Raw genomic sequence first — 18,511 nt, 5'->3', positions numbered from 1 at the left:
AAATTTGTTGATGCACCTACAATGGATCCCCTCCACCCCCATGGTCATGAAAGATGCACCATTGACCACCAGTCCTCATCCTCGGGGGCTGGGCGCCTATTTCAAGTCGGCATGCCTCCGCGACCCCGCCAGTCCTCACGCTCGGGTTCTGGGCACCTCTTTCAGGTTGGTGTGCCTCTGTGGCTCCACCAGTCCTCGTCCTTAGGGGTTGGGTGCCTAGTTTAGGTCGGCGTGCCTCCTCGACTCCGCCAGTGCTTGTCCTCGAGGGCTGGGTGCTTATTTCAGTTCGGCGCGCCTTCGTGGCTCCGCCAGTCCTCGCGTTCACGCTTGGGGGCTAGACGCCTATTTCAGGTCAGCGTGCCTCCGCGACTCCGCCAGTCGTCGTCCTCGGGGGCTGGGTGCCTATTTCATGTCGGCGTGCCTTCGCGGCTCCGCCAGACCTCGTCCCCGGGGGCTAGGCGCCTACTTGTGGTCCGCGGATCCGCCAGTCCTCGTTCTCAGGGGCTGGGTGCCTACTTTTGGTTGGTGTGCCTCCGCGGATCCGCCAGTCCTCATCCTTGGGGGCTGGGTGCCTAAATTTGATCAGCATGGCTTTGCGGCTTTGCCTATCCTTGTGTTCAGACACTTGGACCTGCTATTGGGAATAACTTTTTCTTCTTTTTTGACCATTGGACCGATTATACTAATCCCTTCAATGCTCGGGGGCTACTCCTATGAAGTGCATCTTGCGACACCCTCCATGTCCTTCGCTTCGACCTGTTGGATGTCCAACATCCATCAACTCGACACTTGACTTTGCTCTGCGCGATGGCTCTGCGCTTGCTTGGATTTTCTTCTTTTTTAAGCACTACGTAGCCTCTCCGTCATCATGACACCATCGCAGCTTCAGCCGACCACATTCCAAGCTTCGCTGTGATGTCCTCAGGTTCCTGTTCGCCTACACATCGCTCGGGGGCTTGAGAGATATGAGTACCCTACGGGTCCCCACCGTCCAGGATACTGGTCGATCCTGACAAGTGAGCCCGCCCGACCAGAACATGCGGGCCAAGGACACAAAGATACTTGGAGTACAAGTCAAGGAGGCTGGGTGATTCAAATCAGCCCGGATATTGCGGGATACATATTGCAATCCGATTCAGATTACCTTCCATGTAATAACCGAGCAGATTAGATTTAGAACGACTTGTAACCCTAGGTTGTCAGTCTATATAAGGCGGCCAAGGGCACCTCCCGAGGGCAATCCAATCCCAAAAAATCCATGCATACACGCAAAGCAATACAATCCAGCATACAGGATGTAGGATATTACTTTCTGGAGGTCCGAACCTGTCTAAAACTCTCGTGTCCCTTATGTTCTCGCGATCACCTTCGAGTTCTTGGTTTTGCATTTGGTTCCACCTACAAATCAACCACTTGGGTAACCCACTGGTGGACTACCGGGCTTATAAATCCGATAGTTATAAATGAATCGATTCGCCGCCGCTCTCAGTTAAGAGAACCTTGATCACTGTGTCACATCATAGTAAGAAGTAGAATGGAAGGAAATGTGAAATGATGATGATATTGTTATCTAATAAATTGTTTTTCCATAGTGAAAAGTTTTAAAAATGTTGCTCATGTAGAATGGTTAGCTCAACTTTAATTTGGATGCTAAAACTTGAAAGTAAGGATCCACTCTTAGTTACTTTTTAGCAAAACAAATCCCTCAGCCAAAAGCCTTTCATACTAGGAGTCGGCTAAGTATATACCATAGTCAGGTAAATCTTGCTGAGTATAAGTATACTCAGCCTGCTTTGCTGTTTACTTTTAGGTCTTATTGAAGAAATGATGGAGTTGGTTGCTGGTCAACCTTGGGATGGCTATTCTTTACCTGAAAGGTGGTCGGTTGAGTGGTCTCGGGCCTCGCATCGAGGTGGTTTCGTGTTGGATGACATGTTGGCGGGCTACTCATGTTGTCATGTATCTTTGTTCGTGCTTTACCATTTAGACTTTCGTTGTGTTTTATTTAAGAACTCTGGCTTATAATCTTTTATAAATTTCGTACTTGGTTTGTAAATTAAGCTGGGAACTCTATGCTTGTAAACTGAAATGCCATGTTGTATCATTTGTGCTTACCTTCGTATGAGACTTGTTGCATATTGTTTCGATCGAGATATTCAGTGGTTGAATCGGGCTTGACCCGACGGACTATTGGATTACACCATTTTAAGTGGATGTGACCAGATTAACCATTAAGATGATGGTTAGCACACTTAAGCCGGTTTAATTTGGGTGGTTTCGCCACAACAATCCTTCTCATTTTTGCAAATTCGGCATGTACAACAAATGAAACCATACAACGGTTTGTTGTACTTTGCCAGATCGAGAAAACCCCAAAAGCCATTAATGTACTTCATGGAGCATTTGTCCGCGTTGTACATCCATTGCCATTCATCTACAAAGTATTACCGAACCAAAGATATTCTGATCATCCATAGAGTTATACAGGGAACATAACAAGCATGATACAAATTTCATTAAACTCAAATATTGTTCAAAATTTAGATAGAAATACACAAATTTAAATTTCAAACCTAAACAACATGATACACTACGACAAACTCAAATGTTGCTGAAAATTTAGATAGAAATACACAAATTTAATTTTCAGACCTAAACAACATGGTACACTACGACAAACCATCCACTGAGTACTATCTAGGAGGATTTTAAGCATCCTTGGGCGGCGAAGATGAAGGTTTCGCTAACCCAGCCTCATCCTGTGGTTTATTTGTACCTCCTGCGATGGTAGTACTCAGTGGACCTGAAACCGTCAGGACTGACGGTGGAGCATAATGATCACCAAAAGGAGATACCTGACCTGCCGCAACAGCATCTTCATGACATCTTTCCAAATAACGAAGCATTGCCCTCTACCACGTACTTATTTTCTTCGGCTTATCACGACGACCAACTATGGTTTCCCCTTGCCGCGAGAGGAACAACGATCGCTCCCACCATCGTCACTACCTCCAGCAGCAGTAGCCATCCCTATGTACCATAATTTATTTAGCTCATATTCGCAAATGACTAAACTATGAACAAACTATATTTTTTCCCCACAATTTATTTAGCTCAAACATAACATATAAATAAAATTTTTATTTATTGTAGCTTATTCTAAAAATGACTAATTACATACCTCTATTTTATCTTATTATCTCTCTGTACCACAATTTATCTCGCTCATATTTTCAAATGACTAAAATATGGATAAATTATATTTTTTCCCATAATTTATTTAGCTCATATTTATTAAAGACTAAACTATGAAATTATTCCTCTAACCTCATATCAATTTTTTTGACTAATACGAATAGCATCCAAAAAAATTGTAACTTATTCTAAAAATCACAAATATGAGCTCTAAACAACACATGCATATAAATGAAAAATTTATCCATTGTACCTTATTCTAAAAATCATAAATTACTTTACCTCTAAAGTATAAAACTTAGTAAACTAACCATGTATCAAGGAAGGGATGAAGTTTCTAACATTTAGAACACTTAAAAGAGTGAAATCCCCATGAAATGGTAAAAAATCTAGCAGCACCTCCCCTATTTCGCCATGAATGGATGAAGCCCGAGTTGGAGGAAATGGTCGGGCGGGAGAAAGAAGATGCCTGATTTATATAAGGGAAGTTAGTACCGGTTGGGAGCTCAAATCGGTATTAAAGTTCACCCATTAGTACCGAGTGGAGCCTCTACCCGGTACGCCCTCAGGCACATTTGTACTGGGTGGAGGCTCCATCCGATACTAATAGGTGACCTTTAATTGCTTCTGGATCAAAAATCGATACTAAGGACTAGAACCGATGTAAATTTTTCAGCAGTGAGTCGACGCACATGTAGGCCGTGGGCCTGCTCACGCGACCCGGCTTACGTTGATCGACGGTAAAAACTGAGGTACCGTACACGCGTCACGTATGCATACGTTGGGAGAGTTACTCTGGTGCCTCCGAATTTTCTTCTAGTCTACCATGAGTGTACATATTACTCCCTCCATTTATTTTTATAAGGTGTGATATTACATGGCACAATCTTTCAAATTACATTTTGATCATTAATTTATCTTATATTATATTATTTATGGTTATAAATTTATAATCGTTAGGAATACATTTGATTACAAATCCAACCAATTCAATTTACATTATAAAAATAAAATTTATTGGTTAAATTATTGGTAAAAATAACAAAGTTTGAATCTTTATACGCACGTACGTCTTATAAAGATAAACGGAGGGAGTATTACGTCTACACGGTAACCTTGCTAACGCAGGCTTAATCTACTATGTCGTTGTCTGAACTCTGAAAGTCTGAATCCTGGATCAGACTCCTGATATGGTGATACGCCAAATATTGCTGTCAGTATTCGATCATTATGTTCCAAGTCGCATGTACCAAAAAAAACATGCATCATTCCACACTTGAAGAATTGTTTCGTTAATAAAACTCCTGGAATTACTTTTCATATTAGAAAATTGGCCACCGTTTAGGCCCTTTAATGACTAATGTACAGTATTAGTACAGTGTACGGTGCACACATTTAGCAAATCGACCATTTCAAAATAATTGGCAAGGTGACAAGGCATCATCATTTACAAATTACAACAACACAAAACTGAGTTCCAACAATCCATCTAGTACGAACATTACAAATCGACACAAAAAAAATGAAAGTGAGGTTGAGGAATTCACTGCCTTAAAATCCAGATGTACATATGGACATTACAACTCCTAAGCTGCCGTACTTAGCCAGGGTCTTCTAAAACCTTTGTACAGTACTCCTACTATTTTGCAGCAGCAGCACATATGTTCCACAGGTCAATGCATGGCGGTCAGCATGGTCGATGGAGGCAAGTAGTATCTGAGCTGAGTAGTGAGCTCCCAGTCCTCCATCATCTGGGCGCAACCTGGCCACACCTGCAGGTTCTCGTGCATGCCGTAGATCGCCTCCATGCATTCTCTCAGGTCCTCCAGCGCGTACCCAGCCACCAAGCACGGCGCCTCCAGCGAGTAGTAGCCCAGGACCAGCCTGGCCAGCACGATCGCCGACGCCGCCACGGCCGACGGCAGGGACGCCACGCACCGGTAGTCCAGCAGCGCCATGTCGGCCAGGTGGTGCGCCAGGGCCCTGGTGATCACCACCTCCTCCTCCTGGGAGTCCTGGCCGCTGTGCCTCATCAAGTGGTCGACGAACGTGTAGGCCGTGGGCCCGCTCAGGCGGTACCCGAGCGCCGCCACCAGCTCGCGCTCCGCGGCGAGGACCTCGCGCCGTGAGCACCCGGCGTATGCGGCGACGGCGTCGGCGTCGATCCTCTGCACGGTGTTCCTGTCCTCGTACTTTGCCGCGGCGAAGACGGCCACGGCTCCAAGGAGGAGGAGCTGATGCTTCTGGTCGCCGCCGGTGATCTTCTTGATCGATAGGAAGCGGTCGACGTAGGAGACGGCACGGTGCAGGGCGCCCGAGGCAAGGTCGTAGTACCTGGAGAAGCGGTGCATCTTCTCGATGAGCTCGGCGCGGTCGGTCATCATCATGCCCCCCGCCTGCGTGTCGCTGAGGTAGTCCTCCGAGGGCCGCTCCTCCGGGTCGGTCTCCATCACCCGGAACGTAGCGTCGATGTCGGCGTCGTACTCGCCGCCGCACTGCTGCCGCGGCTGCTTCTTGTTGGGCGGTGGCGTCTTCATGTTGGTGACCGTGTCGTCGCCGTAGCTGCGCGGCGCTTGCAGCACCGCTACGGGCGTCGTCGGGGCGTCGTCGTGATGAGCGTCCATGGGGAGGGAAGCCATCAGGCCGGCGGCCGGAACGCGGACGCTCTGGATACCGCGGAGCATGGCGTTGAAGCCGGCGTCGTGGTTGCCGTGCCGGCGAGACAGCGCGAGAAAGTCCTTGGATGGCATCGGAAGGTCGGCGGGCTTGGGAGGGCGCACGACGGCGTCGATGCCCCGGAGCAACGCGCCGATGTCGGCGCCATCGTCGTAGTAGCCGTACCCGCCCCACGCGGCAGGAGGGCCCTCCGCGTACGTCGTGGCCATCGTCGGCCGCACGTCGGCGCGAGGAGCGGCGCGGGCTAGTCCGGGAAGAAGGAAGGGAGCGACGGAGCACATGGCTCGCTGGCCGCCCAAGAAGCAAGGAGCCCCTGTCGGAGGAGCGATAGATCAAGTCGATCGCCGGCGCCGCAGGGGGAAAGAGAAGTTGTGGACCGGTGGATCGAGCGTGGAATTCAGCCAGAAACTCCGACGACGGGTAATGATGGCGACCTCCCAATTTATCGCCCGCGCTTAATCCTAGTTGATCACCGAGCGAGGTTAATTAGTTGCGCAGGATGTACGCTAGCTGCTGTGATGGACTGATCGAGTCGGAGTCGGAGAAGAACGATCGCCGCCTTGAATTGGTGTGTCTGATTGGTTTTCATATAGGTACTCTAGAATGCGCACGCGATCGAGTAACCATGCAACGGAAACTATCTACCGATTGGACGGCACTTCGTAAAATACAAAGAGCTGTGGAAGCCTTGTTCATTCGGACTGAGAAATCAGTTCAAGCTCGGCTTCTGACATTCTTTTTTTGAGAGAAAAAAGGTATTCTGGCCTACGACAGCATCTAAATGTGTACGCAACCGTTAAACTCATGGACATGTAGGTTAAATGGACACCAAGTTTAAACTAGTACACGTATCGCAAGGTAGCGATAAAAGATCCATGTACCCATTCGTCTCAAGTTCGCTTGGCACGAGCAACCAGCACTGTTATGGTTGGTGGCAGATCCTTGCTTATTGTTGTGAAATACTTTAATTAGTGATCAATTAATATTAGAGTTAGTTATAGAGGATCTTTCATGAAAAGGTGTGGAACTTTTATGAAGGGACCAACTCCATTTCAAGGGACATGATGCCCTTTCCCCTTGTATAAATAAGTAATCAGACCATTCATTCAATCAATAGAGAGAATCCTTAGGTTCATTCTTTCAATCTCTCTTTCTACTCTCAACACTTATATTTTAGAAAGATGAAAATAAAGGTGGAATATTCATGTAGCACCACAACAACAAGATATGAAAAAGTGAAGCAAGTGTCCCTCTTGATAAAAAATTTCATCTCTGTGAACAAAAAGGTGAAGAACTCCTAAAATACAGCTATCTAGATTTGGAAAGAAAACATCCAAAGGCCACACCCTCATATGCAACGACACCGGAGTAAGGTGGAAGTGAGAGTTGCTGCAAAGGCGAAGAAGTAGGATGAACTTCTTACACATCGACGCCACCGATTAAAAAAACAAAATCTAGACAACACAGAACCTAATAGAGAATCGTTTTTTTTTTGCCACCCAAGGGCAGAACAAACCGTGCATGGACATGGAGGCAAGGGGCTTGCGGCAGGCACTCCGACAAATGCAAAAGGTAACACAGTTAATTGAGCATGTGCGTATCTCGTTATATGGCACAAGCACAACTGCACAAGGGGATATAGTAGTGATCGTTAAAATGATTATTTGGTTCAGAATAAGTTTAGTTTGACAAAATTAGGGAAAAAAACAATGATACCTTTTTGAACATCATGTTGCAACTTGCAAACGTACGGAACAGAGAATAACTTTTTTCGAACGAACAAGCACGAGACTGTGCACCATGTCTATTAGTAAAGAACGAGTTTACCAGGCGACCCGAACGGGCCGCCGACTGGGGAAGAGCTTACAAGAAAAAAATTACACTCCAGTTACAAGTTGCGCTAAAAACTTCGCACCAGCCAAACCCAGGCACGGACCTCCTATTTAATCTTACCTAGCAATCCTAAAGTGGTTAACTCCTTTCCTTGAAAGATTCTCGTATTTTGCTCTTTCTAGATTTCCGAGACGACAAGCAAATTTAGGGAACGAAGGCCCTTCCTCGGTACGCCAGGACGTGCCCCTAGCATTTTCCACCACTCTGCTACACTATCGCTTGGCTCCCACTTTGTTCGGGTTCAGTTGGGGGCACTGGATCCATGCAGCGATTAGTTACCAAATCCATCTTGAGTCACGGCAACCGGCCAGCAGGTGCAGCGCTGTCTCTTGGATCCGGTGGCACAATGGACAGGACTCACATCTCGGCCATCCTCATGTCGCCAAACGGTCCAATGTCCACACCCTGTTCCGGATGGTGAGCCACGCAAAAAACTTGCATTTTGGTGGTGCCCATGGCTTCCATATTAGCGGTATTGGGTTAGCTCCTGCATTTCCAATTAATTGGGCACGGTACACCAATGAAGCAGTGTACTTCCCTGATTGTGTGAACTTTCGGGAGATTTTATCCTCCTCTCCTTGTGTGAGATTGACCACCAGAACATAGCCTCAAAGTTCCACAAATTGTTGGAGGTGTGTTACTGTAAGATTTGTGGCGATGTTGAGATCATGCATCTAGGTGTTATTTGTTCTAGCCTCGCGTAGCTTCCTGTTATTTTCCTGGAAATTCGAAAGATCGCAGCGGCGATGTCCTTAGGTCTGCATCCTTGCACCCAAGCTGAATGCCAAAAGGAAGTTTTTGTTCCGTCACCTATCTAGATCGTTGTGGCAGCTGTGAGGAGCAGTTTGTCGTTCTCGTTGCAAAGTGTTCCCAAACGCACCCGCGGTTTTTCTAGCTCCGCCCACTCCTACCATAGCCAACAAATGCGCAACGCCCTCGCAAACCTTTCCAGATCGAGCACCCCAAGTCCCCCGTATCCTTGGGTCTATTGACCGTTGGCCAATTGACTTTACACTTTCCTCCCACGAGCGCCTCATCTCCCACCGAGAGGAAACGTTTCTTGAATCTATCCAGCTCGTCGAGCACCTCTTGTGTGGGATTAAGGGATGTGAGAAGATACACCGACTGTGATGAGAGGACCGATTTGACCAGGGTAACACAACCTGCTTGAGTGAGATTGCGCCCCCACCACCCCGTTAGGGACGCAGTCGCCTTGTCGGCGAGGGGTTGAAAATCTACCCTTCGAAGGCGCGTCATTGCTAGTGGCAGCCTGAGATATTTGATTGAGAAGCTAGCCCGTTTTGCCAGTAAATCACTAAGGATGTCATCAAGATCCAAGTTCTCACATTAGATTGGCACAACCGATGATTTTTGCAGGTTTGTTTTGAGGCCAGTCACCTCACCGAAAAGTTGGAGTAGTCTTTTTAAGGCTGCGACCTCTTCTTTGATTGGCTTGATGAAGATAACTGCATCATCTGCATACATGGACGTATGCAGCCTGGAGCGATTTGTTCCCACTTTACTGAGGATGCCAGCCTCCGTTGCGAGATGTAGTAAGCGGGTCAATAGCCACAATGAAGAGCAAGGGGGACAATGGAACCCCTGCCGCAGTCCTCTGCCGTGCGCGATCGGTTAGCTCGAAATGCCGTTTAGTAGGACTTGTGAAGAGGAAGTAGAGAGAATCGCTATCACCCAATCTCTCCACCTTGCTGGAAAACCTAAGTGTTGAAGCAGGGCAAGCAGATAATCCCAACGAAGTGAGTTGAAGGCCTTGGATTATATCGAGTTTGATTAGAAGCATAGGCGTTTGTTACGGTAAAATCGTCTTGTCGAACTACGAACATATTGGAAGTTATCGTGGATACTACAGCCTCAGATAAACACGCTTTGGCTGTTCGAAATTATCTCCTGCATAGTCGGTGCTAGCCTTAGTGCCAGCAGCTTTGAAAGGAGCTTTGCGACACTATGAATGAGACTAATTGGTCGAGTGATATGAATGAGGCTAATCAATCGATATGGAATTTTTTTCTTTCCTAAAAGAGTTTTGAAGGTGGTGATTTTGTCCGCTCCATCCTTCTTCGGCAACAGGATGATGTTCGCTGAGTTTAGAAGGTCTAGGTTAATGCATCTCAGCCTGTGAACCGAATTCATGGCTGAAAATAACTTGTAGAATGGAAAGAAGATTTAAAGCAGTATAAATACAAAGTGAGCCAGTAGTTTTGCCATCAAAGACAAAACCGCCGTACGCCTTGTGCTTCAAAGAGAATTCTAAAAAATATACGTGCTTGAAACAGAAATGAACTAGATATCGGAAAGGATTATCTGAAAGCAAAAAAAAATTAACAAAATGGAGAGACGCGGGGAATCGAACCCCGTGCCTCTCGCATGCGAAGCGAGCGCTCTACCATATGAGCTACGTCCCCATTCGTTTTTCTACTTAGATCATAAGAATCAAGTATCATAAAACATGATTATGCTGCGAGCCTATGTTGCAAGCCGTTTCAGATGTGTCACTGGTTGACATGCTCTTGGGCTCTCGGTGCGGACTTTAGCTTATCATCAGCTTCTCTTCTGACTTTAGCCCATACCTTGCAATGCTCCTCCTACGTCGTCCGAGCACAGCATGCTGGCCCCTCTCACCTCTTCTTTGGTAATCTTGTTTGTGTCTTTTTTTTATAAGGTGTTTAATTTGTGTTGATTTGGTCGCTCTCGCCTCTTCTGTACCAACAGAATTGATGAAGTGATCTTCACTTACATGGATAGATGCATGCCGATCAATCCCTCGTCCAAGCACTACATACGTATACGTCCATCTTGTCGAGCAAATTGGATGGTGGGGGTCAGTAACGTACTAAAGTTCAGTTCGCCTTAGACAATGTCAGTCGATCAGAGTCATAGCAATGGCCATCATCGACAAGCACTCCTTCCATCCCAAATTACTATTCGTTTTGGCTTTTCTAATTACATATCTTTTGCTATGCATCTAGATATAGCATATGTCTAGATACGTAGCAAAAGGTACGTATCTACAAAAGTCAAAACGAATATTAATTTGGAATGGATTGAGTATGTTCTAAAATCTGAATGCTGCATCTCAATGATCAGCCCTACCTAGCAGGCTGCAGGCCATTCGTTGGTATGTGCCATCAGGTTTGTCTCTTAACTCCTAGTAAGCCACTCTTATTATAACTTTGACTAGTAATCTATACTACAAGTATATATTATCCATAAACGACGAAAAGTGCTATAGAGTGTGAAAGCTAGCATTTCCCATACCAAAATAATGCCAATGTTGTGATGTCAATCTATAAGAATTTTGGACAGTAATGGTCAAACTTAAAATGGTAATTTGACTTCGAACAAATAAACCTATATGGATTTTGTTTGTGATCGGAGAAAGTAGACCGGACACGGGAAGGCTGGTCATTGATCTGTTCATCAGTTGAGAGCTATTTGCTACTGCTGCTATAGTCTACAACGCGACAATAGCAATACATCATCATGCAAACTTTGAAACTTGAGCTCGCGAATTACCTAGTTAAACCATATATCAAAGATCACCTCGGTTTTGAAAGGCAACAGAGATCTTTAATTCAAAACAACAAACAGAGTTTCCAATCATCCAGACACAATTTAGTGATATATAGACATTACAAATCGACACACTGATTGCTGCTACCTAGGCTCTACCAAAGTTTCTTGCTGCGTTCTTTAGTTTTCTTCGTGTCCATGCTGTTGAATTGTTGATCAGTGAGGCAGCAAGCCGTAGCTGCGCATGTAGTCCTCCGTCATCTGGGCGCAACCTGGCCACGCGCCCTGTAGCCCATGCGTCTCCTCGATCTCGTCCATGCACGTCGCTAGGTCCTCGAGCGTGTACCCCGTCACCCTGATCTCGTCGTCGCTCCACGACGCCGCGGGGTTCATGCTCAGCGTCGCCAGGGCGATCGCGGACGCCGCCACGGTGGACGGCAGGAACCGGATGCACCGGTAGTCCAGCAGAGCCACGTCGGCCAGGTGGTGCGCCAGGGACCTCACCGTCGTCGAGCCCTCGTCGGCGCCGCCGCCATCGTTGCCGTGCCTGGTGAAGTGCTCGACGAAGGTGTAGGCGGTGGGCCCGCTCAGGCGGCACCCCAACGCGGCGCACAGGGCGCGCTCCGCGTCGACGACGTCGCGGCGGGAGCACCCGACGTGCCAGCAGGCGATGCCGTCGGCGTTGAGCGCCAGGGTGGCGCGCCGGTCCTCGTACTTGGCCGCGGTGAACACGGCCACTGAGCCGAGGAGGAGGAGATGGCCGGAGACGTTGTAGCCGTTGACCTTCCTTGATGACAGGAAGCGGTCGACGTAGGAGACTGCGCGGTGGAGCGTGCCCGGGGCGAGGCCGTAGTAGCCGACGAAGTTGTACATCCACGCCACGACGTTAGCGCGGTCGGCCAGGGTGATGACCCCCTCCTGGACCGTCCAAAGGTAGAGCGCCGACGGCCGCTCCGCTGGGTCCTGCTCCATGGCCCGGAAGGTGGCGTCGATCTCGGCGTCGTAGATTTGGCCGGGATCCTGCTGCTTCTTGGGTGAGGTCTGGGTGGTGGTCGTGCTGGCGGCGGAGTCGGCGGCGTCCTCGGCGGCAGCGTCGCCGTAGCTGAGCGGCGCTGGAAGGCTCGCTAAGGGCGTCGTCGGAGTGCCGACGGCAGAGTCCACGGGGTCGGGACCAGCAAACCCGGCGGCTGGAATGCGGATGCTCCGGATGACGCGGAGGACGGGCTCGAGGTTGAAGTCGGCGTGGTTGACCGGCTGGTCGGCGCCAGCGGCCACGGGCTGGGGCGCGTGGCCGGGAGGCGTGCGCTGGAGCACGGCGGCGTGGATGTCGCGGAGCAGCGCGTCGATGTCGGCGCCAACGTCTTCATAACCGCCGTACCCGCGCATCGCGGCAGGAGCGCCGCCGTCAGCGTACGTCGCCATCGTGCTCCCCGCGTGGAAGACGGGCACGGCGCGAGGAGCGACGCCGGCGAGGGCAGGAAGAGCGAAGGGGGCGACGGCGCACATGGTTCGCCGGCCGCGCACGATGGGGAGCAAGAAGCTCCTGGAGGAGAAGGGAGAAGCGATCAAGTCGCCGGCGCAGGGAGGGGGAGAAGCGGTGGCGGATCGTGTACGCGGAAGCACTAGTGTGCTCCTATTTATCGCCGATGATTGCCTCTGAACGAATCCGACCTTCACCTGAACTGCTAAGTGCGTGCGCTGCTCCGATCGGCTACAGAATTGTAGTGCCTACGATGTACGCGATCCAGTAAAACGCTACGCGTAATTCACAACGACGTGCGACTAACGAAACCAGGCTGCTTGTAATTTGCAAACAGAGTACGCCGGCTGTTCAATCCGATAGGAAAATCAGTTATGCAGTCGACGCTTCCGAACAGGCGATCAAGCGTCAGCAATGGAAAGGATTTTAGGGTTGTTGTGCCCATGCGCAGAAATTCTGCATCTCATGCGTAAACTTGCTTGTGCCCATGGGCGAGCCTATTTGTTTGTTGAGCTTCTCTATAGTTCTAGAGGCTTTAGCACAATTTCTAAAGCAACAAAAATCAACCTTTGAAACATGCTTTCGAAAACCCTTCTCAAAAGCCAATTTTTTTCTTAAACAGCTTTTGAGATTAGTTTTCAAAAGCGTGATTACATGGTCATTCTTATTGCTTTAAAATCGGTGTACAAGCTTGATGCAGATCAAACAAACCGTGTCCTCTTTCCCTTTACTTTGGGGCTATGTTTGAAAAACAATGGACTGATTCTTTGATTGGCCGCACTGATGACATCTACAGAGGACGTTTTCCTAAGGCTTCCCTACGAGGAACCACCACCCCATGTGAGGTCCCCCTCCGGTCGCACGTATTTGAGTTTGAGTTGATGGTCGAGAGGTGCTGCTCCAATCGAGGAAGTACGATCGCCGTCTTGAATTGGTGTGTCTGATTGGTTTTCTTATGCATACTCTAGAATGGGCATGCAGTCGAGTAAGACGCTCAAGCATAACCATGCAACGGAAATTATCTACCAATCGGACGGCGCTTTGTAAAACATATAGAGCCGCAGGAAGCCTCGTTCGGTCGCACTCAAAAATCAGTTCAGACATTTTTCTTTTTAGAGAAGAAAAGTATAACTTCTAACTACAGCAAATTAAACAAGAGATGTACATAACCATTGAACTCTCATACTCATGTATATTAAATGGATGCCAAATTTAAACTAGTGCACGTAAAGCTCCATGTAACCTCGTCTCAGGTTCAATGGTGTGTAAGCGAACAGGTAAGCTTTCCTGGCACGAGCAATGAGCATTGTGTGTATGTGGCATATGGAGGGAAGTAGTTCCTCTGAAGTAACTGAAAGAATTATAGTAGATTGGTAAACGTGGCTACCTTACCCGGCTCGCCATCGGTTCCGTGTTTATATAGGGACAATCCCCCTCAAGAGTACATGTTGTTTACAATCGTAATTAGCAAGGGTACTCGGTCTCTATTACATATATCTCTATCTCTATGCCGAGTCCAAGCTGACTACGAATACCAGTCCCAGGCGCATATGCATGTTATACACTCCATGCATATTACGTTTTACATAAGCCGAACCTATCTGCTATTCTAACAGCCTCCCGCAATCTCAACTGATCTTGCTTGTCAGGTTGAGATTGTTTCGAAACTCTATGAATTTCTGAGTTGCCAACGGCTTTGTAAATCCATCTGCCACTTGATCTCTAGAAGGAATGAACCGAATTTGCAACTGCTTCCTGGTAACCCTTTCTCTCACAAAATGAAAATCAATCTCGATGTGTTTTGCCCTTGCATGAAACACTGGATTAGCTGAGAGATAAGTGGCTCCAAGATTATCACACCATAAGCACAGAATCTGAGCTATCCGCACACCTAGTTCTTGCAACAGCGCTTCCACCCATATAAGTTCAGCAGTAGCATTTGCTAATGACTTATATTCAGCTTCCGTGCTTGATCTTGACACAGTAGGTTGCTTTCTAGCGCTCCACAATATTAAGTTAGGTCCAAGGAATATTGCAAAACCACCGGTAGATCTTCTGTCATCAATCGAGCCTGCCCAATCTGCATCCGAAAATGCACTAAGCAGAGTTGAATCGGAAGGTCGAATAGTTAAGCCAACGTCCATAGTTCCTTGAGTGTATCGCAGGATCCTCTTTACTGCACTCCAGTGAGCCGTAGTTGGAGCATGTAGATACTGACAGACTTTATTTACTGAGTATGCGAGGTCAGGCCGGGTGAGAGTCAGATATTGCAATGCTCCTACTATGCTCCTGTACCGCGTCCCATCTTCTAGTGACAATGGCATGCCATCTTCCCCTGACAATTTTTCTATTGCGGACAATGGAGTAGCTGCACTTTTGCACTTCAGCATGCCAACCCTTGTTAAAATATCAGACGCATATTTCCCTTGCGAAAGCTGCAAACCACCATTCACCTTTTTTACTTCGATGCCAAGGAAGTAATTCAGATCTCCTAGATCCTTCAGGGCAAACTCTTCTCGAAGTTTGTTGAGTAAATCAGTCACGGCTTGAGGAGAGGAACTTGTAACAATTATATCATCCACATAAATGAGCATGTATATAGTGATGTTTCCACTAGAGTATATAAAGAGGGACGTATCTGATTTTGATGGTCGAAATCCAAGCGCGCACAACTTTGTGCTCAACCTTGAGTACCAAGCTCTCGGAGCTTGTTTTAATCCATACAGTGCCTTGTCCAGCTTGCAAATGTAGTTAGGCTTTGACTGATCTTCGAAACCCGGTGGTTGCTTCATGTAAACCTCTTCTTCCAGAACACCATGAAGAAACGCGTTCTTCACATCTAATTGCCGTAAGCACCAGGCCCTTGATACTGCAATAGACAATACCAATCTTATTGTAGCAATTTTAACCACAGGACTAAAGGTGTCTTCATAGTCGATCCCATATCTTTGCTTAAACCCTTTTGCGACTAATCGAGCTTTGTAGCGATCAATACTCCCATCAGATTTCCTCTTTAACTTATACACCCATTTGCAGTCTATCAAATTTATGTCTTGCCTTGGAGGAACAAGATGCCAGGTGTTGTTCTTGTGTAATGCCATTATCTCTTCTTCCATCGCATGAGTCCACTTTGGATTGCTCAGAGCTTCAGCAAGATTATCAGGTTCCCCTGTCGAACAGTAGCTGGAGTATCGAATTGTTCCATCTGTGAAAACTTTTGGCTTAAAAACCCCACTTTGTGATCTCGTGTTTGGGCGAGCAGCTGCTGAGGTCGCAAGTTCGGGCACAACGTTGCCATCTGCACGCGATCCAGGTTCTGCCGCGGAGGATCGTACGGAGGTGGAGCCTCCCGCGCTCCCGTCAGCCAGCCCGGGCTCGACACGCCCATGCCGTGACGCGGGATGACTCCGCGCGCTGCCAGCCGGCGCTAGCGCTGCACCGCTGCTGCTGTCGCCAGGTGCTGCCGCCGCCGAATCCGCATTGCCTTCCGTGCCAGATGCTGTTGGAAAATCCTCCTGGATTTCAGCACCCGTGTCTCTATCCAGAAACAGAGAATTTTGCTGCTGCTGTCTGTTTTGAGTTGAGTTTTCACCAGCGAGTGCTCCTTCGTGATCCTGCACACCAATCACATCACTAGAAGGCATGTCAAGGTTATGGTCATCAGTAATTATTGGTTCATTGCTATTTGCTCCCCCCAGATTGGTGGCGTAAAGATCTTCAGAAAGGAGTAAAATTTCTTGTCGAAGACGAGCTCCTGCATTGTCATGTAGCATCTCAAAAGGAAACACGGCCTCGTCAAAGATAACATCGCGCGAGATATACACACGCCCTGATGAGATGTCTAAGCATTTGAAGCCTTTATGGAGGGGACTATAGCCAAGGAAGGCACATCGCGTAGAACGGAAGGAAAGCTTCTTATTGTTGAAGGGTCGTAAATTGGGACAGCAGGCACACCCGAACACACGCAAGGACATATAGTCAGGTTCTTCTTGGAGGAGGAGCTCAATTGGGGTGTGAAGATTAAGGACCTTGCTAGGCAGAAGATTGATGAGGTGTGTGGCTGTGAGGAACGCTTCGTCCCAAAACTTTAATGGCATGGAGGCTTGTGCGAGGAGAGTGAGGCCAACGTCGACGATGTGACGATGCTTTCTCTCGGCCGTGCCATTCTGATGAGCATGAGGGCAAGAGACGCGATGAGAGATCCCTATCTGTTTAAAGAAGGTATTTAGCTTCTCATACTCGCCACCCCAATCAGTTTGCATGGATAAAATCTTTCGGCTAAACTTTCTTTCTACGAGTTGCTGGAAGTCACGAAAGACAGCAAAGACATCAGATTTTTGTCGAAGAAGATATATCCAGGTGTACTTGCTATAGTCGTCAATAAAGCTCACATAGTAGTTGTACCGCCCTACAGATGTAGGTGCAGGACCCCAGACATCGGAGTGAATTAGAGCAAGCGGAATGGTAGAGATGTTCTGAGACTTGGAGTAGGGAAGTTGATGGCTCTTGGCACGCTGACAAGAATCACAAACAGATGTGGTACTATCATCATTAATAAAGGGAAGATCATTATTTTTGAGGACATGAGTAACAATGGGAAGAGCAGGATGTCCTAGGCGACTATGCCATTGCTTAATGGATGGCCTACTTATTACAAAAGATTGTTTTCTCCAACTATTATCTAGGGAGCTCGGCATCAAAGGGTAAAGACCACCCTTACATCTTCCTTGATGTAGAATTCTCCTCGTTGCCCGGTCCTTAATAAGGAAAAAAGTGGGATGAAATTCAAAATAAGCATCATTATCACGAGCTAAACGGTGAACGGAAGCAAGATTTTTGTTAGCTGATGGGACATGGAGGACATCTTTTAGAAGGAGGTTTCGAATTGGGGATTGCAAAATAGAATAACCAATATTACTAATGCTCATACCTGAACCACTAGCAGTGTGGACTTGATCACGGCCGCCATACTTCTCCCGAACAGTCATCTTGTCGAGGTCCGAAGTAATATGATCAGTTGATCCACTGTCCACATACCAATTTGTATCAACACCATAGTATGTAGCATTGGCAGCTGTTTTGTTGCTCACGTTGGGCTGAAAATCCTCCTCAAACCTGTGCCAGCACTCAAGAGCCGAATGGTTTGGTTTATCACAGATTTGGCACCTTGGCTTTGAGGTACCTTGCCCGTCGAACCTCAGGTTGGTGGACTGATTTTGTCGTCCACCAGTACCTCGACCTCCTCGGCCTCCACGTCCACGAAATCCTCCTGATCGACCACGATTAAAGTTGCTGCCTCCACCGCGACCACGGGACGAAGAGAAGTTTGCTGAAGATTGGTACTGTCCACCTTGGTTTTGCAGCATCTCAAGTCTTGTTTCATACGACATTACTTGAGCATATAATTCAGACAAGGGAATTGGATCCAACCTGCCCATAACCGAAGTCACAATTGGATTATAGTCCGCATCTAATCCGGTGAGTATGAAGGAGACCATCTCATCGTCTTCTATTTTCTTGCCAGCGGCTGCCAATTCATCACCTAAAGCCTTCATCTTGTTGAAGTATTCAGATGTACTCATACTTCCTTTCTTCAAAGTAGAAATCTGCATGCGTAGGTTTGTCACTCTCGCACGCGATTGCGCTGAGAACATTGTCTCTAGCGCCACCCAAACAGTAGCTGCAGAATCCAGCGTCGCAACTTGGCCCAACACATCTTTCGAAACTGAATTAAAA

The 18,511-nt window shown here is 47.6% G+C and overlaps 2 protein-coding genes and 2 non-coding genes across 4 annotated transcripts; all 4 read right to left on the bottom strand.

Annotated features, from left to right (window-relative positions):
• Positions 1–4,868: 4,868 nt before the first annotated feature.
• Positions 4,869–6,080, bottom strand: LOC117855422 (putative cyclin-F2-1). Its single transcript, XM_034737777.1, has one exon. The coding sequence runs from the start codon at positions 6,078–6,080 to the stop codon at positions 4,869–4,871; it is 1,212 nt and encodes a 403-aa protein (XP_034593668.1).
• A 4,032-nt stretch (positions 6,081–10,112) lies between these two features.
• On the bottom strand, positions 10,113–10,187 carry TRNAA-CGC (transfer RNA alanine (anticodon CGC)). The gene has a single exon. It is a non-coding gene; the product is annotated as a tRNA-Ala (tRNA).
• Positions 10,188–11,511: 1,324 nt separating this feature from the next.
• Positions 11,512–12,801, bottom strand: LOC117855411 (putative cyclin-F2-1). Its single transcript, XM_034737766.1, has one exon. It carries the CDS (start codon positions 12,799–12,801, stop codon positions 11,512–11,514), a length of 1,290 nt encoding a protein of 429 aa, XP_034593657.1.
• A 5,354-nt stretch (positions 12,802–18,155) lies between these two features.
• Positions 18,156–18,291, bottom strand: LOC117841771 (small nucleolar RNA Z247). Its single transcript, XR_004637356.1, has one exon. It is a non-coding gene; the product is annotated as a small nucleolar RNA Z247 (small nucleolar RNA).
• Between the last annotated feature and the right edge of the window lie 220 nt (positions 18,292–18,511).

This window comes from Setaria viridis, chromosome 1 (genome assembly GCF_005286985.2).
Source record: "Setaria viridis chromosome 1, Setaria_viridis_v4.0, whole genome shotgun sequence".
Taxonomy (NCBI): domain Eukaryota; kingdom Viridiplantae; phylum Streptophyta; class Magnoliopsida; order Poales; family Poaceae; genus Setaria; species Setaria viridis.
The sequence above is the reverse complement of the archived record's forward strand: the minus strand, read 5'-3'. Positions and strand labels throughout refer to the sequence as shown.